This window comes from Pezoporus wallicus, unplaced genomic scaffold (assembly GCF_028554395.1).
Source record: "Pezoporus wallicus isolate ANWC-B61680 ecotype Strahan unplaced genomic scaffold, APGP_CSIRO_Pwel_v1 contig_818, whole genome shotgun sequence".
Lineage (NCBI taxonomy): Eukaryota > Metazoa > Chordata > Aves > Psittaciformes > Psittacidae > Pezoporus > Pezoporus wallicus.
In genome coordinates this window covers 439,274-463,122 of record NW_026636248.1, presented here as the reverse complement: position 1 = coordinate 463,122, position 23,849 = coordinate 439,274, and the positions used below count along the sequence as shown (strand labels likewise).

At 39.8% G+C, this 23,849-nt stretch overlaps 2 protein-coding genes across 7 annotated transcripts in view; one reads left to right on the top strand and one right to left on the bottom strand.

The window, feature by feature from the left end:
• The first annotated feature begins 2,004 nt into the window (after nt 1-2,004).
• LOC130593844 (transmembrane protein 14C-like) lies at nt 2,005-4,958 on the top strand. The gene is made up of 4 exons (XM_057399265.1): nt 2,005-2,151; nt 2,524-2,625; nt 4,441-4,525; nt 4,751-4,958. The coding sequence occupies exons 1-4, from the start codon at nt 2,076-2,078 to the stop codon at nt 4,806-4,808; spliced, it is 321 nt and encodes a 106-aa protein (XP_057255248.1). The 5' UTR covers nt 2,005-2,075; the 3' UTR covers nt 4,809-4,958.
• A 2,852-nt stretch (nt 4,959-7,810) lies between these two features.
• The window catches only part of MAK (male germ cell associated kinase), a 29,412-nt gene continuing 13,373 nt past the window's right edge, over nt 7,811-23,849 (bottom strand). For 3 of the 6 annotated variants that reach the window (XM_057399257.1, XM_057399258.1, XM_057399255.1), the window contains 8 exons: nt 22,436-22,603; nt 20,393-20,713; nt 19,217-19,407; nt 18,541-18,671; nt 16,679-16,810; nt 14,686-14,760; nt 12,248-12,376; nt 7,811-9,320 (listed from right to left, as the gene is read on the bottom strand). In XM_057399257.1, the coding sequence (XP_057255240.1) occupies nt 9,169-9,320; nt 12,248-12,376; nt 14,686-14,760; nt 16,679-16,810; nt 18,541-18,671; nt 19,217-19,407; nt 20,393-20,713; nt 22,436-22,603 (1,299 nt within the window). In that variant the 3' untranslated portion in view covers nt 7,811-9,168. Of the gene's footprint in view, nt 9,321-12,247; nt 12,377-13,403; nt 13,745-13,845; nt 13,990-14,075; nt 14,142-14,685; nt 14,761-16,678; nt 16,811-18,540; nt 18,672-19,216; nt 19,408-20,392; nt 20,714-22,435; nt 22,604-23,849 lie in introns of those variants that run through there. The other 3 variants (XM_057399260.1, XM_057399259.1, XM_057399261.1) reach the window with 3 other exon arrangements.

The following is a 23,849-nucleotide window of genomic DNA, read 5'->3' as shown; positions in this document are numbered from 1 at the left end:
ACGTGGGAGAATGAACTGGGAATGTGAAAAACTGATAAGTTAAATGGAATAAAAATACTGTTTTGGTAAATGTCATTTGTTCATTGTAATCCTTCTTTTCCAGATAACCTGGAGGAAACTCTGGGTTGCCATAGAGCTCATAAAACTGCAATAGGCGGCCCTTTCTGGTTTTGTTTTGTTTAGTGAAAGCCTGACAACCATAGTAACTTTCTTTTGGGCAGAATATGTTTGTCCTAGTCTCTTAAGTGTTCATTTACAACAGAACAAAGTTCTAGCCTGAACACTTCTTTAGAGTCTTTTATGGAGGCAAGAGTGGAAGACAGTTCATTGTGTTTGACACACAAATGTGTCAAACAGATGACAGTGTCAAACAGATGACAGTGACTGGTCATCTTCACAGCACAAAGTATTCTACTTCTGTTTAAATGAAATTTCCTGTATTTCAACTTGTGTCCATTGCCCTTCATCCTGTCACTGGGTACCACTGAGAAGATCCTGGCTCCATCTGCTTTACTGTGCTCCATCAGATACTTCTACACGTTGATAAGATGCCTGCCCCTGAGCCTCCACTCCTCCAGGCTAAACAGTCCCAGCTTTCTCAGCCACTTCTTGTATGAAAGATGCTCTAAACCCCTAATCATCTTCATAGCCCTTTACTGGACCTGCTGTGGTATGTCTCTCTCTGCCTTGCTCTTTGAGCCTAGAACTGTATCCAGCACTCCAGCTGTGTCTCACCACTGAGCAGAGGGGAAGGATCACCTCCCTCAACCTGCCTATTGCAACCCAGGGTGCCATCTACCTTCTTTGCTACAAGGACATGTTGCTGCCTCATGGTCAACTTCTTGTGACACCCTGGGATACCCAAGGCCTTTCTTGCAAAGCTGCTCTGCAGTGATCAGTCCCAAGCACCTCTGCAGTGCTAGCCCCAGCCAGGGAGAGCTGCACCCTCTCTCAGGAGCTGGGACTGTATTCCGTACAGTGCTGGGGCAGCTGCTCCACATGGTGCTGGGGACTGTGCCCTGTAGCACATCACCACTGTCACCCAGCATGTGCACTGTGTCCTCAGCAGAGTTTCTGGGGAAGCCAGTTGCCTTCTTTTGACATCTGTATTGGGCTCACGTGGCAAGGTTGTGGTGATGGGAGGGTTGCGGGGATGGCACCTGTGAGATGACACGAGGAGCTGCCCTCATGTTGGGCAGAGCCAGCTCCAGCTGGCTCCAAGGCTGACCCACTGTTGGCTGATGGTGGCAGTGCCTCTGGGATGACGTATTTCAGAAGGGAAAAAAGAAAACTGCACAAGAGCAACTGCAGCTAGAGAAGGCAGTGGGAATATGTGAGAGAAACAGCTCTGCAAACACCAAGGTCAGCAAAGGAGGAGAGGAGATGCTCCAGGCACCACAGCAGAGATTTCGCTGCAGCACACGGCGAGGCAGGCTGTGCCCCTAAAGCTCGCGGGGGTCCATATTGGAGCAGATCCACCTGCAGCCCATGGAGGACCGCACGCAGGAGCAGGGAGATGCCTGAAGGAGGCTGTGACCCTGTGGGAAGCCCGCGCTTGGAGCAGGCTCCTGGCAGGACCATGGAGAGAGAAGCGGTCGTGGGGCAGGTTTGCGGCAGGACTGGTGACCCCGCGGGGGACCCACGCTGCAGCAGCTCGTGAAGAGCTGCAGCCCACGGGAAGGACTCATGCTGGAGCAGGGGAAGAGTGTGAGGAGGAAGGAGTAACGGAGAAGCGCCTTTACGGACTGACCGCCACCCGCCGGGAGCCCGGCGCGATGTTGAACCCTGGAAGAAGAGGAGGAGATGGTTTTATCTTGCTCTGTTGCAGGCTCTACCCCCGTCGGTAAGCGGTGATGGCAGTTTTGCTCCCGAGGAACTGCAGCACTGGGACTCTCGGCAGCCCCCGCACCCAGCACCGCTACTGCCTGCAGCCCGTTCCAGGCCTCTCCCCGCCTGCCCGTCATGGCCGGCGGGCGGGATCTCCGGGGGAGGCGGCGCCGAGGCCGCGGGGAGGGCGGCCCAAGGTCGGAGCGCGGGGCGGCGGGGCCAGGCCAGGCGCTGCCCGTTGCCCGCCGATGGAGTACGACTGGCTGGGCTTCGGCTATGCGGCGCTGGTGGCGGCGGGCGGCGTCGTTGGATACGCCAAGGCAGGTAGGTGCCAGCGCCGGCGGGGCGGGGGGGGGGGGGGGGGGGGGGTGTCCCGGTCCTGCCCGCAGGCAGCCTCCGCTCCGGCCGGCCCCGGGTCGGCGGGTGTTGGAGCGCTGCTGGTGGAAGGAAGGGCTGTGTCATCGCTGGGCGGACCTCAGCGCCTAGCGTGCCGTCCGGAGAGCCGTCGGGGTGTCGGCCCTGCCCTTGAGGGCCCCACGGGAGGCTCCGGCACTGTGTGCCGGCCGAGAGCCGGGGCTGACCCCGTTAGGCCGGGCTGAGTCCTTGTTGCATAGACACAGTGCTCGGCCGAGGCCTGTCAGGATCAGCTGTGTGTATGTTCTTTTACTGACTGCTTTATCTTTCATTTTATTCAAGGCAGCGTCCCTTCTCTAGCTGCTGGTCTTCTCTTCGGTGGCTTAGCAGGGCTAGGAGCTTACCAGCAGTCCAAAGATCCAAAGAGTGTGTGGCTTTCCCTTGGTAAGTGCTCGGCACCTGAGTGCTAAGCATGGTTGTTAGCCTGCTTTCTACCACATTTCAGCTGATCCGTGCCCTTTTATTTATACAAATGCTTTAAGTGGTGGCAGGGCCTCCTGCCCACAGCCAGGAGATATTTGTATAAGAGCGTGGTACCGGGTTCTAAAACCTAGGTTGTCCTTGAAGCCAGAGTTGGTGAGAAATACCTGTCTCCTCTGCCAGATCAGGTACTGTTTAAACTAATGTAGGCACAGTAAACATGTGGAAAATGGTTGTGAAACAGTATTTTCCTGTGGTCATAGAATCAGTGTTTTTTCAGTAGTGACAGCACTGTGACAAGCGGTTTGCACAAGTATCTCAGAAGAGTGGAGCATGTTTAAGCATCATATGCTGTGGAAGAAACAGTTTGGAGTATATAAAAGAAAGGAGGCAAGGATCTATTCTGCTAGAAGTGGTGGGTTGGCTTGCAGTTAATCCTTCAGGTAAAGGATAAAATGACAGTGGAAAGTATTATGAAGTACTGGAAGAGGTCAGGTGGACCTTGGGGACTTCCATCACCACAGGACTTTAATACCTGGTTAAACCAGTATCTGTCAGGGATTGGTCTTCCCCTTGGGCACCAGGTTAGCTTAGGTGACCTCTTGAGGTTCCTTCTAGTTCTGTAACTATGTCGTATTATTACTAGTGTTATGATATTCTAGCATCACAGTGATTTAAGACTATAGGACTTGATCATGTAACGTGCTGAGAGGCCTTATGAAACAACCCCTGGTAGATACTGCAGAGCCCAGACTGTCTTGTCAGTAAGGGGTGAAATGTAAAACACAGCTTAATGTGAGTCAGAATTTCTATTTGTGAACTGTCTCTCCCTCTCTGGCATGCTGTGGGAATGGCTGTGCATCTCCAGCACAAGTGTCAGCAGTGTCACGACAGAAAGTTGAGCAGCTTCTGTGTATCCTGATGTAGTGCTTTCAAGCAGACCTCTTGAAAGTGGTGTTATGTCCCATTGTAGCGCAACTCTTTATTCATCCATTCCACCTCAGCCCTGCTGTGATGTGCAGTTGTGTCTTCCACTGAGCTTTAGGTAGAAATACAGAAAAAGAACCTTGCCAGGATGTCTTTAGAGCGTCTTTTGCTCTCTCTGGTGCAAACAAACCTGAAGCTTTGGAAAAGGTATATGACACCTCTACCTGCCTTTCTTCCTCAGAGAAACAAGGGCCCTGTAACTTTATGTGAATATTGATGGTGGTTTTTTTTCCAGATTTGGAGATTAAATAATTTGGAGTAACATTTAAAATATTAGTCGCTATTTCAGTTTGATCCCTGGATGGCTTTTTGTTTGCTAATTTCTAGTTGTAGTATTTAGTGCTATGTTCCAGACCAGAATGTCACAGAGAAATGGGAACCGTAGTAATGTTTGCCTCCCACATAGTGATCTTAGTCACCATCCCAGTTTTCTGGCAGTTCTGAGCCTCTCTGCATTCAAGGAAATAACGGTTCTTCTGCAAATAAGGAGAAAGTGGGGAGAGATAGTGATCTGCCCAGAGGATCGGAGGGTAGACAGTAGCTTCAGCCCTGATGAGGTCTGCAGGCTTCTGCTGAGCAGTGGAGCTTACTAACGCTGCTGAGAAGCTTGCAACAGCTCTGCTGTTCAACACAAATAAATAAAATGTTTGCATATGCTTCCCTAGGGAGAGGAGGGAGAGAGGGAGGCATTCCTGTCTGTGGACATAAGCCTGTTGGGCTGGTGCTGCTGAATGTCCAAGTGTTGCAGCACTGCACTGCTATTTCTGTTCTGACTGGGCTTCTTTTCAACAGTGGCATCTGGGACCTTGTCTGCTGTTATGGGAATGAGATTTTACAACTCCAGAAAACCAATGCCTGGGATAGTTGCTGGTGCCAGGTAGTCACCTCTTTTTTGTTCTTGCCTGTATCTTTGAATAAGCATTTTATTTGACTTATTTGTGGATTATATTGTTTTAAAAATTCTGTGTGGTGAAAATGAAATCTTCTGTTGAAGTTCTGCTAAATGAAATCATGTAAATGTTTTCTTCCTTGTTGTTTCTTACGGGATTTTTACCTCCACCACCTTTACTTTTTCTATTTACTTAACTATTCTATTCAACAGTTTACTGATGGTTGGACGGCTTGGACTGCAGCTCATGGAAAAGCCTCTTAAGCCATAAGTCTACATCAAGTCACTTGAAGATATGTGATTGAGAAGCCTGAAAATGCAACTGCCTAAACGTGCTACACAAAAGTGGGAAAGGCACGGCTACCTGTGCACTGTACTTTTTATATCCTACCATGTGGGTTGTCTTTTTAAAGAGCAAGCATTCAGAACCCTTGTTATGTTTTCCAAACTAGTATTTGTCTTCTTTGCTTCTTTGAAGCAAGAAAATATGATTGATTATAGCATTAGGTTAGCCTGTGGTCCTGCAGCTTACTGTAGGCAAAGATCTTTTGGCACTTGCACGAAGACGGTTGCAGGATTGAAGCTTTAATGTACTTATCTGGACTTACAATTCTAAAATCATCTATACCCCTAAACCAGTGGGGGAAGAGGTGCCAGTTTATCACTAGTAACTAACATAACAAATGTGCTTATTGTGTTACTTCTCCCTTTCTGTTCATCCAGCCATGATGTTTGTCAGCCAGGGACTTTGTTCTTCCAGCACTGTGTGTTAGAACCAGGTCCCACAAAACACAGTCATGGAGCAAGCTGTCAATGCAATGAATGCAAACCTGTTATTTGCAATTACTTGTAAACAAAAGTGCCCAGCTAAATGTAATTTGTTTCATTTTTACGATTACTATTCATAAACCAGAAAATACGCTTTATTAGATAATGCTGAACTGCTAGCACAGCTCTGGCATTTAATGAGCATTAGAATGTTATTCTAAATAAACCAACAAATTATTATTACAAGCTTTTGCATTCTACACAATTATTTGTTTTATCTGCATTGGTACACTTCGGTACCTTTTCTGCAGGGTGTCTGGATTTGCAAACATGAATTATATAAATAATCTTTACTCAATTCCATGAATTTAGTGACTTGTAAATACAAAAATCCCATGAACTGGGGGGCAGATGTAGAGAACAAAAGCATGCAGACCACATACTCAGACAAGTGTTCTGTTAAAGTTGTTTTGGTTCCTATTTTGTTTTCTTTCTGGGAGGAATCCTCTAGTTTAGATTTGAAAACTGCTCTGTCAAAGTTTATTTAAAGACTGAAGTTGATCAATCTTTGCCTTCAGTCGATTCCACTGATGCCTGAAATATAAACCTGCCATACAGAAATAAGCCTGGACGCTGCATGTAGATGGTAATGTATCCCTTTTCTGGTTTCATTTAGCTTATGTCCCTTTTTGCGCAGATTCTGAGCTTCGCTTTCTTCAGTCATTCTTCGTTGGTGCTGGTACTGAGAGAAATGGAAGCAGTGGGGTTGGTGCATTAGATTGGTGAGCCTCTGGAGTTGCTCAGAGTTCTCTAGATATCAGGCCAGTACCTTAGCAGGAGGGTAACATCTTGTGGGTTTCCTTCCCTGACACAGCAAAACAGGCTGGGCAGTGATCTGGTGCTACCGGGGCAGGAGACACAGAGTTAGGCTTGTGGTGGTAGCCAGGCTCTCCAACCCACACAGTGGTTTGCCAGACAAGTGGCAGTGGTGAGGCAGGGCTGAGGTCAAGCCATGGGTCTCAGCAGCCTTGGTCCCAGGCCACACAGCTTGGGTAAGAGCTGGCTTGAGCACAGGCAGTGAGATTTCTTGAGGGGAAACTACTTGCACACCTTTCTAGGGTATTCATCATCCTGCAGAGTTCAGCTTTTCGTGCTCACTTTCACCTCTTTCCTCTCTGCACAGAAACAAAGGGTGTGCAGGACAGCAGATGATTTTGTTTGTAAATCATCCTTTTAAGTGCCTAATTCCAGGATGGACCCAGCATTGGTGGGCAGGTATCTGAAAACCTTTGTTCTAGCTCAGAAAGCTTCGTAAGCCAGACATTAAAATTTAAGCCACTTCTCTTTAAACTACTGTATGGGTTATTTGCCTCTTCATATTGCTTTTGAAGTAGTTCTTTTCTGTGGAAGTAAGGTGCAAACATAAATACATCTGCAGTAAATTGAGAACAGCCACGATTCAGCAGTTTTCTAATTCTATAATGCTGGTCTCTTATCAGGTAACTTCACATTTGGGTTGCAACTGTCCTTCAATGGAATAAAGACAACAGAAAGCAGGGAATTAGACTGATAAGCTTTTAAACTCTTAGACCAAACTCTTAAGACTTGCTGCTGTTTCATGAGTTTTGGAAATGAGCAGCTTGAATTCAGAACAGCTGGTAGAACTTTTGTTACTGCTTTCCATGTTCAGGAGAAACAGCAGTAAACCAGGGAGGAGAGAAAAGCTTTACATATTTTTTACCCCCTTGGAACTTCATCAGGATATATATTAAATGTCTTAAGCATTTGATGGTATTTCTGCACTAACAGTTCAACATGTATCAATGAATCGGAGTTAAAACGACTATATAAAGCATATCTACTCTTACCGCTGATTGTTCTTGCTGTTTGTGAGAAGAATTTCTGAACGCTTGTTATGCTTTGATTACAGACAAGTAAAGGCTGTTACAGTTTATGTCAAAGCTGTTCCATATGGTAAGGACAGCATGTTTCTTCTAGCTATGTTTAGTGCCATAAATAGTAGCTGTTTGGTTTATTGCTCTACGTGACTTATGGACGTGTGACCTATGGACATGTTATTAGTCAATTCCTTGACCAGACTGTGCTTTCAACTAAATCACAGCATCTTGTACTAGAGATAAGTGATTCATTTCTCGTGTTTGTTGTTTTTTTTTAATTACAAAACCAGTGCATTTATGCCTGTTAATTGAAAGTCTGAGGCTGTCCTTCATTGCCACAGCCAGTTACAGGTATACTTTATAGATAACTTCAGATGCATTTAAATAGCATAAGGAAATGACAGTTATGCCTAGACCAATGGCAATTGAATTAAACTGTCTGGTGCATTACTAAGCAGATATCCTTATCTAGGTCTTCCAGTACTGAAAGGGGCATTTTCTTTAGGTGCAATTTTCATAACAAAATATTTGACTTTTTAATACAACTGGTTTAGATTAAATTTATTTCCAGGAAGTTAATGTAACCCATATATTATAACGCATCAGGTCAACAACAGGAATTTAAATTTTTATATGCAGTTATAAAAGCCATACAAATACATTTTTTACAATGCTTAATGTAATCATTAACAGCTTTGCATCTTTAAAGAACATACTCATTTTGTACTTAAAATGGCAGGTTTAATGTAACTACTAGGCCTCAAGCATCTACTCTAAATGCAGTTGCTAACAGAAGTAGCCTAGCCCTACGCTCTAAAAATAATTTATTGTACATTGCAAGGTCCTTTGCAGGATATTACTATAAAGCTTAGCATGGAAGCCAGAGAAAGTACCGAATAAGAATATAAACAGTGAGGTATTGCATTATTAAAGTTTTTGTGTGCTTTCAGGTACCTAAGTTAGCCTCTAAGAGCTAAACCAGAAATCAGTGGTTTTGAAGAACAGCCCAATATCCTCCCTCACATAGCTTATTCAACTTGTGTTGTTTAATTGGATCACCCAATAAAGACGTGGAAACAGGAGGTTACTAAGAATTCATGCCTTTTTGACTAAGTCACTTTTAAAGTAAGTGACAGACTGCAGTGGTTCGGGTTCCTTAAAATGTCACTGTGACACCCCCTTGACAGGATAGGTATTAATCTCCACAGATCTTTGACCAAAAATGGTAATAAGCTTATTATAACAGTAGACTCTAATTTTCAGGCTTCACTACTGCTTGGCGATGTAAGTCTAGCATCCAGTACTTGTTTAGCTATTTGCAGTATTGCGATATCATTCCATAGCCATGTAAGGGCTAAGTTTTTAGACCTTCGTTGTGTAGTATTTATCAGTGGATTGTGTATATCCTACCACCAAAAGTTAAGTTCTCATTGTTATTATGAATATTTGCACATTACAAACCCTAAGTAACTCTTAAGTACAGGTGAGCTCCGAAATCTTTGTAGGAGAGGCTGGTGCACTTCACAAAGCCCGATCTGTGCTTTCACTCTGATCTTTCAGGTAAGGAACCAGCTGAATACCTGAAAGCATGGTGCTGCTCTGCTATAGCCCTGCTTCTAGCTGCCTGTGTATTTCAGACACATGCCAATAGTGGATGTTGCTGCATTGGGCGAACAACCATAACAGTTGTTTTAAGAGTATGACGAGATCCATCTTTAGAAAGGTGTCAAGTGAAATCTACTTCTCTGCAGTTTTGGCAATATGTGTCATACAATACCTCAATAAATCCTACTTTACTGACACTATTTTATATGGTATTACATGTATCATATACAGGTAATAGAACGCAAGGTCTTTTTTCCTTCTTTACCACTGCATAGTCTTAGGACAAGTTAGAGCAAATAGGCATTTCAGGTTTCCAGTGCAGAGCTGAACATAGCTGACATCTATACAGGATGGCATTTTCTATCTGTTTCCTCCATATTTGGCTATCCAGTCTGTTCTTCCATGTACTGGCTGAATTGGTGGGCGAGTTAAGATATTCAAATTTTTGGCTGCTGAATTGAAAGTAGGACCTGGTAACTGAGCACGAGCAGCTTTGGTTTTCCATGAATAATCTGAAAGGAACAAGAACTCAGAATTAATTATGACTCAGGTATTTTACTCTTTCACAAATTAAAGGGCTTGAAGACAATTTGTGCTCAAGGATGCTAACACAGCAGGATGCTTTGTTCTCTGACGTGCTGCCTATGCTTGTTTATAGATGACATTAATGTCTTTTATAATTTGTGTATCTTATTAGTAATTCTCATCCAATGGATACTTTTTTTGCAGCAATTCCTTAAGAAAACATTAAGACTGAAATTCAGTGGAAAACTTGATGTGTATGTTTACAAGTCTGTATCACCTATTACAAAACTGCTACAGAATGGAAGTGTTCTTTCCTCTATCTCAAATATTTTAAAAAGCATGTAATTAGAACTTTGGTAAAATTATTAAGACCCAAACAGCCTAGACTGAAGGACAGCTTCTGGAGATCCTCTTGCTCCTTTTGAGATTTTATGCCTTTTATTTCCTTCCTCCTTAGCTAAGAACTCCTGGTACCTGGTGGTGAGTCCTCTTCATCTCCATTTCCTGTTTCTCTATTGATTTTGTTGGATCTGTCCAAGTGTATAGTTGGTTTTGGTTTTTTTTTTGTTTGTTTGGTTGTTTTTTTTTAATCCCTTAATATTCTCTTAATATTGGCATCCACCTACTGTCAGGCACTGAGATGTGCACTACTGTATTCCCCGCCTTCCTACTTAGATTTCCTGTTCCGGCATTTCAGATAGATGCCTGTACCCCAAGCTTCATGTGATTAAAGTAACTGTCCTGCTGCAGGGGTTGACAGCTCATAGTTTTTCTCATGTTCACCAATTCTGCCATTTTCCCAATCCCTTAAAGTCGGTCATTTGGGATCTCTCTTATCCAGACTCCTACTATACATTACTATTGTTTCCTTAGCATTCCCAAAGTATATCCTGCCCTTTCCATTTCTATTTTCATATTTTAATCTTCTATTAGATACTACTATTTTTATTTTTAAATTTACCATGTTACAGATTCTCTTTTTCCTGCCTATGTATCATTCTTTTTCTTATAGAAAACCACCTATTTTTTTGTGGTATTTTTCAACAGTGTCTTGAACCCATTAAGGAGCCAGGTGAGGATCAAGATATGTAAAGAGGAATCTCAGGGAACTGAAATGGTGCGTCAGGTCTCTATCTCTTTGAAAATCAGTACTGTTCCTTTTTATTGTAGGCTGGCATTCCCTATCTTTCATCAAGAAGTATAATTCCAGCCTACCCTCTCTTGGCAATAAAGGTCATTTTTCTTGGGTGTTAGCATTTTCCTCAGAGAAACTGATCTTCTCTGCTACATTAAATTATTTAAATTATGGCATTAAAAATTTAACAAATGAGGACAGAATAAAAACAATTGAGAGCATAACTTATTTCAGTTTGGATAATACAAAGCAAAGGGTCACCAAAAATGCTAATGTTCAAATATTGACAGATAGGAGATAAAACCTGCCATTTGCTTCATCCTTATCTCTCTTTCTGTGCAAGTATGCAGAGTTTAGGATAAATACGAGGGGGTTAAGCAATAGGATTCTTGCTCTTCTCCGGGACATGGAAGGGTCTCTTAATTGACCTACATCTGTCAGCCTTTCTGGCCTTTACTACACATTTTCAATTTCTAATTACAGATTAACAGTGAATTTATTTCCCTTTGGATCACCACATGTAATTCCTTTTCGTTCTTGCTATTCACAGCAGTCTAGAGATAGTTGCAGATTTTGTCCTGTGAACACACTGTGACAAATCAAAACTCTTGCTGTTGTGTTTCAGCTGTGAGTTGATAAGATAATGAAGTGCAGCTCCAGCCTTCTGTGATGGGCTTCTGATAAACTCAGAATATGCATATATCTAAGCATATTTGATATATGCATGCCATCTCTTCCCTCCCTCTCTCCTTTTCAGAGGTTACTTGCGAGTGTCTAAGGGGAACAGGTAACTAAAAAGAGCACATCAGCAAAACACAACATTAGGCAGGACCATATCAGATTGGTCTGCCATAGGCCCTTTAGTTAAACAATTCTGATTAGTTTAGGTCCTTGCTATTTCCTTGGAAGTAACTAGTGAAGCGTACTGTTAGGTTTGGAGAATGGGTCTAAATCTTCATTCACAAACCAGTTTCTCTTGCATACTTGAGCACTTCTGCCCATCTCCTCTGAACTGGAAACATGCCGGGAAGGAAGGTGCTCAGAATGTCATCCATACCGTAGAGGATCCAAGGTAACAGTTACGTTCAGAGTGGATTTCACATTGTTTTTATAAAGCAGGCTTTTAATGTACAGTAATGTACAGTTATGTCATAATGTATCATAACTATTAAGAACTTGTCATTTGCATTCTTGTCTTTTCCCTTGTATAATGTAGCAACATTGTAAGTTTGACTTCACAAAGCACTCTTGGGATATTTCATGGGTACAAGAGAAGTGTCATCTCAGTATCCACAGACTTACATAGCCAGCACAGTGAGATGAAGACAGTGAAAAACTGCCTGTGTGACCACTGCAGAAACCACAGGCCAACTCGATAAGGCCAGTAAGTAAGAGAGAAAATAATTTTAATTTACTGGTTATACCAGAACTGTAACATTATCTGTGAATTTACTAAGTCACTTGATGAAGTCCTTTGACTTTTTTGAAACTGTTAAGGCCACTGTAGGCATGGATCAGCATCATTCAATTGCACCTTTATTTTCTCTTTTACCTAACAAATAACAGTGACTATAATCTCTTCAGCTATCAGGACTGCCTCTAGACATCTACATTCACTTATGTTAAGAATGATTTATGCCCAAGAATTTTACTTACAAAACTTGAGGAAAACTTTACTAAGGGCTAATAAATCTAAATTTATAGGAATAAGTTTAGGGAGTGTGGGAAATGGACACTTCTCTTTGTCTTGGATACATGTGGAAAAAGGATGTTTCTTACCTGATACAGGTGCACCAAGAGGAGCTAGCTGTATCCGTTGTCCTGCTGATCCAACTTCTTTTTTATGAAAAGAAGAGGTATATACTCCTGATGGGTTGAAAGCAGCACCACTTACAAAGCCAGGATTTCCTGTTGACATTACAGAGGTTTAATATTTTCACTTAGGTTCAGAAAACCTTGCCTACTTTTTAAAGTCAAAATATATTTGCAGTACCACAAGATTTCCAAGTATGTTCTTTAAAAGTTCCATAGTACTTGTCTGTTGGAAAAAAAGCGTACGTAATTCTTTGCTTTGTGTATTAGACGTTTTACAGCATTTAAGAGACTTGCTAAGCTGCAGATCCAGTACATCTGATCTGCAATTCAGCGGGAATAAAGACAACAGAGCATGACAAACATTTCATTAGTACTTTCATTAAACTTAGACCATGTAGAACATTTACACTGAGTTTTAGAGAAAGGTAGGATCTTACCTTTTGCTTATAGCTGCTTGCTTTACTGAAAGCTGCTTTAAGCCCTTTTATCTAGTGGTGTGGTTCTGTACTTAGTATTAAATCTGTGAACTACAAGGCCATGCACCGTAGTTTTAATTTGACCTTTATCAAGTATGAGCATTTTTATCATACTAGTACTCAGAACAGTTTCATTGGTAATTGCTGATTTAATGGCCTTTTTTGCCTCCTCAGTCTCTGGCCTCAGTGCAATTCCAAAATGCTTCTCATCACACAAACACTCCCAGTCTTCTGTGATAATTTCAGAGCTTAGAGCAGTGGATCTATAAGCTGTAAAACTGGTCAACTGCAAACCCAAAAAGGTATCCGCAACTAATTACAGCTATGTAATATTGCATATCTCCCTGTTCAAGAGCAGCAACAAAAAACATTTAGCTAACTCAGTTTCGTCAGCCTCTCCCAGGTGTTACTTTTATCAGTTCCACAAATAGTTGGGCTTCCATGTAGGCTCCCTGTGTCCAGTTGATGCCAGTCTCCAGCATAATGAAGAATGACACAAAAGCCTTGGTGAAAAATAGAACTTTAATAAAAGTATTCTAAGAAAAATGAACTTTCTTGTAGTCTTTAAGATGTTCTTCCATTTCAGGAATTTGCCTGAAAAACAAAATAACACAACTTTAGTGGTTTGTTCACCTGCTTATGCACACACACACACACATAAGAGAATGTTATTCCCTCAGTTCCTAATTATTTCACTGAGAGTGGTTCATAGCTCTAACAGCTCAGTAGCATTCTTTAAAATTCTGAGGCCTGAAGATAAGAACATGACAGGTCTTAATTTATATAACCTCAGAAAGACTACTTCTGCCTGCTTCTTACCTACAGCTCAGCAAAGCTGCCTATCCTGTCAAAAATTGCTCGACTATTATTTGGTTCTCCTTACCTTTTAATGTCCAGTGTCCTTTACGAACCCTTCTGCAGGAAATGGAAATGTGCAGCCAGGAGAAACAGTGTGGGTGGATCAGAGAGGTCTGCAGGGATGATCCGTTTTTGGATAAGAACAAAAAAATTACAAGAAAAAAAAGCAGTATACAATAACAGACTAATGACAGATAAAATATCTTGTTGAAAAGCACAGTTCTTACCTCTGACCATTCCTGTACAAAAGAAAGGATTCTTGCTGTAGAAGTATTCATCCATCAGGCATCCAGGAGGTTAGGCAGCAGCTGTACAGACAAGCATTCCTAGCCAAGATGTCAGCAAGTGTGTGTCCCAGGCTGTATGCCCTACCTCAAACAACACATATGTGATTCTTCATAACAAATAATTGATGAAGAATTCATCAAGAATTGAAGAATTCATGAAGAATTTATGATAATTCATAATAATGAAGTCATTGAATCATTTGAGTTGGGTAGCGAGTGTAAAAACCCTATGAATAGCTGCCATGAAACACATCACACAGGCAGTACACACCAGAAGGGCCAGGACCTAGGGGAGGGGTGACACATTCTAGCAGCCTTACGATTCTTGGAGCAGTGTGTTTAGACTCCTAGAAACCTGAGTTTCTACCTTCCTACACTAACGTAACTCCACAAAAAAATCTATGCTCTGTAAAATCAGTGTTAACGGAATCAGAATGCTGTCAGTGGTGCAAGTTCCAAGTGCTGTTACAGACAAGCAGTCCTTCAAGAGAGGTGTATGTGCTACTTCTTTAGGATCACTTCTCCCTTATCCATCAACAGTGCAACGATATGCTGTGGATTATAACCAGGGTGATAAAACATTCTCTGTCTTTTAAAGCACAGTCAGTGTCAAGAGTCCAGAAGTCACAATGAAGACAACAAGGTTTGACAAAACAGATTACAACTGAAAATAAAGTATATGATCACCAGGAATCTGCATTATACGTGCAATTTTTACAAGGAAATGTAAAACATAAATAGGAAACATGCAAAGATCCAGCCTATAATTGCTATTAATTACCTTTCAGATCCTCTAATTTTTCATTCAAACTTTCTTTGCATGATAGCTTTTCAATAGGTATAATTAAGTTCTCATCTGTAGACAGGGAAAATGAAAGGAAGAGAAAGATGGAAACACAGAACTTTAGAAAAAGTGTATGGTGGTTAGGCGATATAAAAGAAATGAGGGAAAATAAAGCAAGAAAGAAGAAATATCTAACATCTCTGTAACTATGTCTTATTCCTACTTTTTTTTTTTTTTTCCAAGCAGGAAATGTTAAATAACTTGTTAGAGTAACAAGGTTCTTTTGTAATAATAAAATAAAAATGTTTTTACCAACAGTGCAATCACATTCCAGTCACACAAATACATAAATCACAAGTTTAAGCACTCGGGTGTATCTCCAAAGTTGACTGATCATAACCTTACAATTCTTCATAAAAAATTTATAACTATTTCCTTTTATCTTATTCACCTTAAGGCAATGTTGTGGATGAGTTAACAAACAAAAAAAAAGAATGACTTAAATAAACTAAACATGGTTATTTAAACAGTAACCAGCACAGTGTCAACTTTTGGTTCTGCCAATATGAAAAAGGAACACTTACATAATTTATGTGTGTTGTATTTCCATGATTGGTGCTCCAGCTATCCTGGTTTCATGTGTGTCTTAAATATTGCTGCTTCCCAGCACATGAAACATCACATGCAAATTAAAATACTGCTGGAAATAATACCAGGTATTTTCACACCACACTAAATAATCAGTTTCAGTATTTATTTTCCCTCAGACTTTTGACAGATACACAAAGTAAGCCAGTGAGACAAATGCAGGATTTTTACCATTAGCATGCACCTTCATTCTATTTTCAGTGCTATTGAGTAGGCAGATGTCCAGCTTATTGGTGCATACTTTTGGAAACAGTTCTTGGCCTTTTTATGTCTTATTCCCTTGCACGACTATGTTATGAATATATTAATTAATCTTGAGGCATCCAGATACTATATTTTGGAAAACAAAAAGGTACATACGATGATTGCTTAAAAAAAAGGCTGTTTTATTCTATCAAAATTCTCACAGGTGCTGTCATTTTTCCACTTCCTAAAATCTTTCACATAATTTCAGATGAACAACTTACAGCTCACGTGACCTTCAGAGGGAAAATCAGGTTTGCTGACATTGCAGAATGGCTACTAAACTTCTAGAAGTGCAGCATCTGTGTGTAAACAAACCTGAAGTTCTTTCTGTACAAGCATGTAAGGCTAGGCGATTTATTGGCATTAAAGTATTTGGGAGTGACTCACGCTAGATGGACAATACTGTGAAGTTGTTAATAAGGTAACCTCCCATAACACGGTGATGTGACTGTATACTTAAAGTACAGGGCTTAGTGGTCAGAAGATAGATTTTAGTCTTGAGTCTGATGCTTTCCTCAGTCAAATCCTAGGTAAACCTTTTAACTAGTCCTACTCTATAAAATATTGATAATGGCATTCTTCACAAAATGCAATACCAAAAGGCACCTTACTGAAAGTTCCTTGCTGAAAATAAAGGGACTTTTCATGCAGCAAAGTATTTAGGACAAGGCTAGTAGATTGTTAAGAGACAAGTTTAGAATATTAGGCAGTACTTTTATTGCATGAGCACGCTACTCACCATCTTGTTTTCATATGCAAGACTACTGTTTGATAGTGTTCATGGCACATTGCCCGGGCAGTAATGATGTCAAACTATTTGCTTAAATTAACACAGTAAAATAATGGTCTACAAGGGTTATGAACAAAATTTATCTTGACACAAATTTATAATAGGGGCTGGTCTATATTTCCTTTATGATCTGAAAGCAAAATACTTAGTTTACATTTGAAGAAGTTGTTATTTTGTCTGTTGTTAAAAGAAGACAAAAAATGATCGACCTAGAAGCTAAGCCTGACAACGGAAGTTAAACTGGATGGTCTCAATTAATTAAAGTATGATGAGATATAATGTAATCACTTTTAATTACACTTTTACCTGTAGTATTTCTGTTGAAAGTCATTCCTCCTCGAGCATGTGCCAGTGGTTTAGAGTACAACTGGTTGTTCCAGGTTCCATGTAATCCTTCTTTACTGACTGCTGCTAAGGAGACATTCTTAGGGTTTACGCCTTAGAAAAAAAAAATAGAGAAAATTTTATAAATATCAATTCTCAAACATAATTCAACCAATGAAAAATGGACATTTCTAGAACTGTAAAACAACACTGAATTGTTTGCGGTATAATGTAAACACCATTAATTTAAACAACAGTGCTACCACTAATTTAAACAACAATGCCCATCGATTAGGTTAGATTTTTCAGCCAAACCATGAAAACTAGAAACACAGTTAAGAACATTGCTAATTGTTAAGAACAATTCCCTTTGTGCTTTCAAGATAACTTTTAAAAGCCTTTTAAGTACACTTACTTCATTTCTATAAATCCATAGTCTCATTATTGATATTTTTGACTCTCAAACAATTAACACAGATTAAAAATGCCTATCAAAAACTAGGGTTCTCAAGGCTGAAAATAAGCTGTTTCTTCAAGGAATAAGTTAAAGTAGAACACAGAGGTTCTTGTCACCTCAGTGTGTTATAAACATTACAAGAGTTAATAGGATTACACAGCATGAAAGCAGCTCCCAGATCTAGTGGTAACAGAACTACAGTACTACGCCTAAATAACAAATGCACTCCTTGGAGCTATCATTTTCTTAAGTGCTGAAATTATTTTTTACATCTATGCCTTTATCATTGAAAGTTCTACTAAAACCAGAGAGACATTAGAAGCACACTTAAAAAAAGATAAGAAATAAAGATGAGCTTTCCTTTCCATTTATGTTTCCTTTATACAGGGAAGCTGCACCCGCTCCCCCTTTTTTTATTTCTTTTGGACTTAAGCTGTTTATTCTCTGGGCATCCTATTTAACATTCAGGAAGTGGTTTCATATTCAGAAATCATCACTGGCCTAATGAATTCCTGAGAAATTAGTGATACATTGTCACAAAACTTGTCTGACAATCAGGAATACCTCTGTGAGCCACCTAAAATCTCATACATGGGTTACAGTAGATGTCAAGATACACTTACTGTAACTGTGCAAACCGTTGTTACAATAAAAAAACCACCAAGAGAACACCAAGGAAATAATTTGATTATTGAACACATGCAGAATACTAACTGAAGGACACATTCTCTTTTTTTGTCGTCCTCCTTCCCATTCTTTTTTCTAGCAATTTCATCATTTCATGTTATTTTCCTTATAAAATCACCCAGATTTAAACTAAGCTATCTATTAATTTTTAAAGAAGATGACTGCCTTGGGAAGGGAAATGAGCATGTGAGTAGCTGGTATTTCTAAACACTTCCTATCACAAGGGTAACTGTGCTTACCAGAACTTTAAATTAAAAAAAACGCTAACCTCCTGACACACTGAGAACTATGCTCTCTCTTCATATATATATATATATATATATATATATATATATATATATGTAGTTTCTTTAGTCCTCAGATACATTTGCTTATGGGTCAAATCAGGATATATCCCTAGGAATCCAAGAGACACTGGATTCGTATTACTGAGGGATTTATATGTTAGTAGTCATAAGAAGGCCTGTGAGCTTTTGTAGTGTACAAGCAGCACTGAGCTCCCTTCCACATTCACATGGCCAGGAACTTCTGTATTAATTATGATGAGAGACATTATGGGAAAAGCATTTAGACCAAAACTTGAAAATTTAGCCTGGTTATGAACAACAAAATTATCCAGCGTGAAATCTGAAGTTTTAATGTAGTGTACCTGGAGTGTTCATAACTTGTATTTTCCATATGTACTAACTTTTACCCTTACCAGGTAGATATCTTGATTGTCTTAAATAGTACTGTTTTGCTGATGTATTTAATCTTCCAGAATCATTTGTCATCAGAACCTTATTTTCCCCTCCTGGCTGGATAGAGAATGAAGTTTTTGGTTCTGGCACACTGAAAAAATCAAGATGTTCAAACAAAAATCAAGATATGACCAACAACTCCAGCATAGAACACCACAAGCTGACCCTAGCCTGAAGAGTACAGTGCTCTTCTCTTACCCTACTTTCATCAGTAAAATTGATTCCCACAAAGTAACAGCCAAATCTCATACCTCGTGGGAGTTTGACCTAGGACAAAGAAAAAAGCGTATCCAACACTATGGAATTCAGGTAAATGTGGATAACAGTGGCAGAGCTGACAGCCACACTTAATGGACAAAAGAAATGAAGTTAGTATATCTGATTTTAGTAAAACACACTGTTTCTTAATAACATGACAAACACCTAAACCATACAGTCCCTGAAAACAAATCTGACTCAGTTTGGATACTACTGGTGCTATCTCAACACCACACCCAAAGCTAGTCTGCTTATACAGCTCTCTGCGTTCCTGCAGAAGTTTGGCGAGTTATATTTTAGCAGATTTTTCTTAATAAATCTATAGATCTACTGGATATTGCTTACTAAAAAATGTGATTTTACAATTACAGGACTTACCTAAAAAGACTTTCCTTGTTTTTCTTTTCTTTTAACAGCGCAATGCTAGGTTTCTTTGAACATGACATTCCAAATTCTGTGTCATCCAAGTCATCCCAGCTATCCACAGCCTTTACCAAAGTCTGACCCCATCGTCTTCTGCAGCTTTTAGGACCTACTGCACCACTCTGAGGGCCATTAGCTGTTTGTTTCTATTTTAAATACGAAAAAAGCTTCAATTCAATTCTATATTTTGCATCTAGTTCACTTCCCGACTACACTTGTGAACTTTGAAGGCATGATTTTAAGCAGAAAACATAACAATAATGCTGGCAAGTATTTTGAGTGTAGCTCATTTAGACTGTCATCCTTCTCAAATCTACTGAAATACCCAAGTTAATGTTCAACTTGCAGACCCAGTTCAGTGCTCAGCCTCTACTCCTTGTGTCTTGCTGAACTCATGCTCTCAATAGTGATATAGATGAACTGTCAAGGAGTAGAGCACACTAGTGCAGAACATTCACAGCAATTATACTCAGGGTTTAGGCATGCCAGTTGCAGTGGCCCCAAAGTAAATACAGCAAATAAAGTTATCAGGCCTTTCTTTAACACTATTTTCCAAATAAATTACTAGATTTTAAAACTGTCCTTTCATATGACTGTAGTTTGCTTTCCTATATTTTCTGAATACCTATTATTGATAACATACTCCATATTTTATTTCAGCAAGTATAAGTGGAAAGTAAAACAAAGGTTACGAAGCTTAACGTTCATCTTGCTAAAAAACTTCCTTGATAAATTCTTACAAGCTTAGTAACTGGATGAACTGTCAGATATTTTACTGCTTGAAGCAAGCAAAGTTCTCCCTTTCCACTTCTCTATTATACACTAACACTGTTTTTGGGAACTGTTTCTCAAAGGTCAGTAAACGATAGCTATTGTAACTACTTAGCTGTTGTTACTGCACAGGCATGACAGTAAAGGCTATTCTAAATAAACATACACTGTTGTTAGAAGCAATCTATTCTTATCTGCTGTGAAATTTCAGTAAGTTGCCAGTTGTATCCTTTATGAGTCCCTAGCGACCTGCCTATATTTCCTCTAATAAAATGTCTGACAATTTTCAAGGGATTGCCTGGCTAAATATAGTAAGAACCTTTAATAAAACCACCTAAATATTTATTGAAGACAACTTACTGGCAATGAGTTTTTATTGATAGCTGGTAAAAATGGTTGTGCCTGTGGCTGCTGCTGTTTTGGTACTTGCTGGTTAGCAGTATTCTGAGGCACCTGAATTTGCTGGAGAGGCTGGTGGTTAACCTTTGACAAGGGCTGTGGCTGTGTTTTGTCAGGTACATCTGGTGAAGACAGAGGTTCTGGCTTGGATATAGCTTCCAGTTTAGGTAAAATTGGCTTTGGCTCTGTTGGCTGAACTGCTTTAATAGGAGTCTGCTTCTCCAGATACTGTGGAGGAGGTCCTAAAACTTGTCCAACTTGAAAGTAAGGGTACTTCAAAGCCTGAAGAAGATACAACATATTAATTTTACTTCAAAAAGCTTACTTTAAGCAGGTTCCTGAAGCATTTGAGCAAGCCATAAGGCAGAGATGCAAGACGAATGCATAGTGAGATCATGTGTAAACAGCATGAATTGATAATTCTGTATTTTAAACTCTTCCTATCTTATAATTTAGTAAGATGGGTCCACTTGTAACATGTTAACAGCAGTCACCTCCTTTCTTTTCCTCTTCTAGGTTTTGCAGAATCTGTGTTTTGCCATGCATTTTACATTCAACACCATTCTATATTCATGCAGCAACAAATGTCAATCTTAGACAAGGGAGTCTCTACTACCTTTACCACATGCTTTATTACATGTTTCCACTGCTAAGTATGTTTTGGCAACTTGATGAACAGATTAAATCAAACAAAACACCAGAACCCCATAATTGTGATGATTGCCATTTAACATTAATGTACGGGTTTTACAATTAAAGTTTTTCCTTCATTTTCTTATCACTAGCTTTCCTTGTTTTTGTTTTGCTTTGAAGTACAGTCACTGTGTTTGCTGTGCTTTCATGGTATTTATCAGGAACACAGTGTCTGTCTTCAGGCAGATGTGTATTTCATTCTTTTTCTCTGATCTTTTAATGTCCACCTCTAGACAAAAAGCATGGACATACCTTAGAAACACAGCTCCTCCTATGTCAAAACAACACACTCTGCTACTCCTTCTGGGTATGATCCTACTCTTTGTTAGTTCTCAAAGAGATGTTTCGCTTCAGCTGCACTTGAGAATTGCTACCTTTGTACACAATTGAATGTATATACATTAAACTCTCCTTTTGGCTGTGGATTACACAAATGCTGCAGCTGCTTCCTTGATAACTCACTTGGGCAAAAGCTGGTTGTTTACTTTCATAAAGCACCATGCAGTATTCTGTACAGCGATATATAGCACTGGACTAGATTTAGATCTTAGTGACTGTAACAATAGATATGCTTTATAAAGTGGAGAGAAAGGGTTGCTTTACTTGGTACCATCTGCTTAACCACTTCTGAATCACATTACATCCACCTAGGATAACTTGCAAAATGCCCTTTTCCTTTCCCCATTGTATTTTCCTTTTATACCTTCTAAATAGGATTGCACTAGGTATGAATATTGGATTGAAAAAAAAAAGAAAAATCGGGAGAATATAACCATGTTTGGTACTTGAAATTGTTCTTTAAAAGTAACTTGTAGAAAAACAGTAACCTTTGTGACCAACTGGTATGTTCTTCACAAAGTTCTTAGCACTTAGTACGGTTCACATCCCATTTCCAACTAAAAATAGCTCTTAGTCTTATTTTCTTAGCTCTTCCATACTGCATTCCATCTGCAACTTCACAAAAGTTAATTTTAAATACCCCTCTTTGTACAGATGGAGGAGGAAAAAACAGGCAGCAGAAGTGACATCGTTACAATTGAGGAAACTTGCAGCTCAGATTTTTCTCTATCCTGTACAGAGAACATTTTAGAATATGCCAATATAGAAAACAACATAGCAGGAACAGCTAAAGAGTTTAATGCTGTCTGCTGAGTAAGGTTTAGAACTTTCTCACTGCTAGATTCGTTCTCACCAAAGTGTTCAAAATGAGGAGACATTTCTCTGGCCATCAGTATTATGGCAATGAATCCGTTTCTATATTTATAACTTTTTAACAAACAAATTCAATCTTAATCATTCAGGTGCTCAGACCTGACTTGCTGTAGGCCTCTTCTTTGGATTCCAGTTCAGCATATCACTCATAAGTTGTATTGCTTCGTTACTTGCATTTGGGATGAGAGTTTTTAGGCTTATGGGGACACATTGTGGGAAGCGGAAATTCATGGCAGAAGCAAGGTGGTATCCTTCTGGCCAGTCGCTCTGTTCCAAAGAAAATTAAAATCAGTACTAAAAAAGAACAAAGACTATGTATATGTAAGTTACCACATCAAATTTAATTTTATGCAGCTTGAGTCATCTTGGTTTGTACAGCTCCTTCCCATACAGTGGAAAACAGGCATTTCTATTTTCCATTACAGTTACTACACCAGTGATCTCAACATCAGTCTCCAGTGGTCATTTTTCTCAAGCTCTCCTGTAGGCAAAGGTGGAACCATAACTGGGGGTACCACACCTGGACATATTCTACCTGAAGGAGAAGAGAGTGCAGCAGTACCAGAAGCAGTACTGAACCTCCCATCTACCACAGATATGAGCTCAAACACCTGACTTCAACATACCTTCTTTATGGGAACAGTAGAGGTGAGGCCCTTCCACCCAGCATACATGGTCGTGTAATGGTGGTGTAGCCTATACTATACCACTGATTCCATCATTAAGATAGTCAATGATTAAATTACAATTAGACACTATTACAGCATGAAAAAAAAAACACAACAAACCAAAAACATGAGAATTTTTTTCTTTTTTGAGTGTTTTAACTTTCCAAAAGTAAACACTAAAGTCCTTCCTTGCCTGATAATTGCATTGTTTGAACATAGAACCATTAGATTATCAAAGACATCAAGAGATCATCTAATCCATGCCCTTGTCCCTTCCTGCCAGGTGTTAGTCTCAAAAAGCTTCCAGTGGCATTCCACAACCGCTTTGAACAGCTTCTTCCAGAGCTTAATTCTCCTCAAGATAGAAAAATGCAGGTTTCTCTTATGACTATAAAAGACCGTTGCTGAGTGTGCTATCATCAGATGATACCAAGAAGGAGCATTTATTTCTTCTCTCTAAACCAGCCTTTTTATACATTAAAAGGTATTTTTCTTCCTCCCTTACTGGATTTGATGACATTCTGTCTGCCAGAGATAGTGACAAAGGAACAATCAGAATTAAGTAGCAAGGGTTGCACATTGAACTAGTGAAGTGCAGGGATAGGATGAAAAGAGTACAAGTGCAAAAATGAAAAATACATTTCAATTTATTAAAAAAAAAATCATTTGGAATTATTGAAAGTGCCATTGCCAACCTTCAGCTAATGAAAATGCATTTAGTTCATCTTTCCTTTTCAGACTGTCATCAGCTTTTTCATTAAACTGGCATAGTACAAATGCACCATCACTGCCAGTACTTGAATGGTACAACTTACTGTTTTATTTATAAAATAAATAAACCAAAA

What these genes read in the sequence shown, in the direction of transcription:
- LOC130593844 (XM_057399265.1), top strand. Translation starts at nt 2,076, where the DNA reads ATGGAGTACGACTGGCTGGGCTTCGGCTATGCGGCGCTGGTGGCGGCG. An exon ending in GAGTGTGTGGCTTTCCCTTG is followed by an intron (nt 2,626 to 4,440) that starts GTAAGTGCTCGG and finishes TCTTTTCAACAG; the next exon opens with TGGCATCTGGGACCTTGTCT. An exon ending in GGGATAGTTGCTGGTGCCAG is followed by an intron (nt 4,526 to 4,750) that starts GTAGTCACCTCT and finishes TCTATTCAACAG; the next exon opens with TTTACTGATGGTTGGACGGC.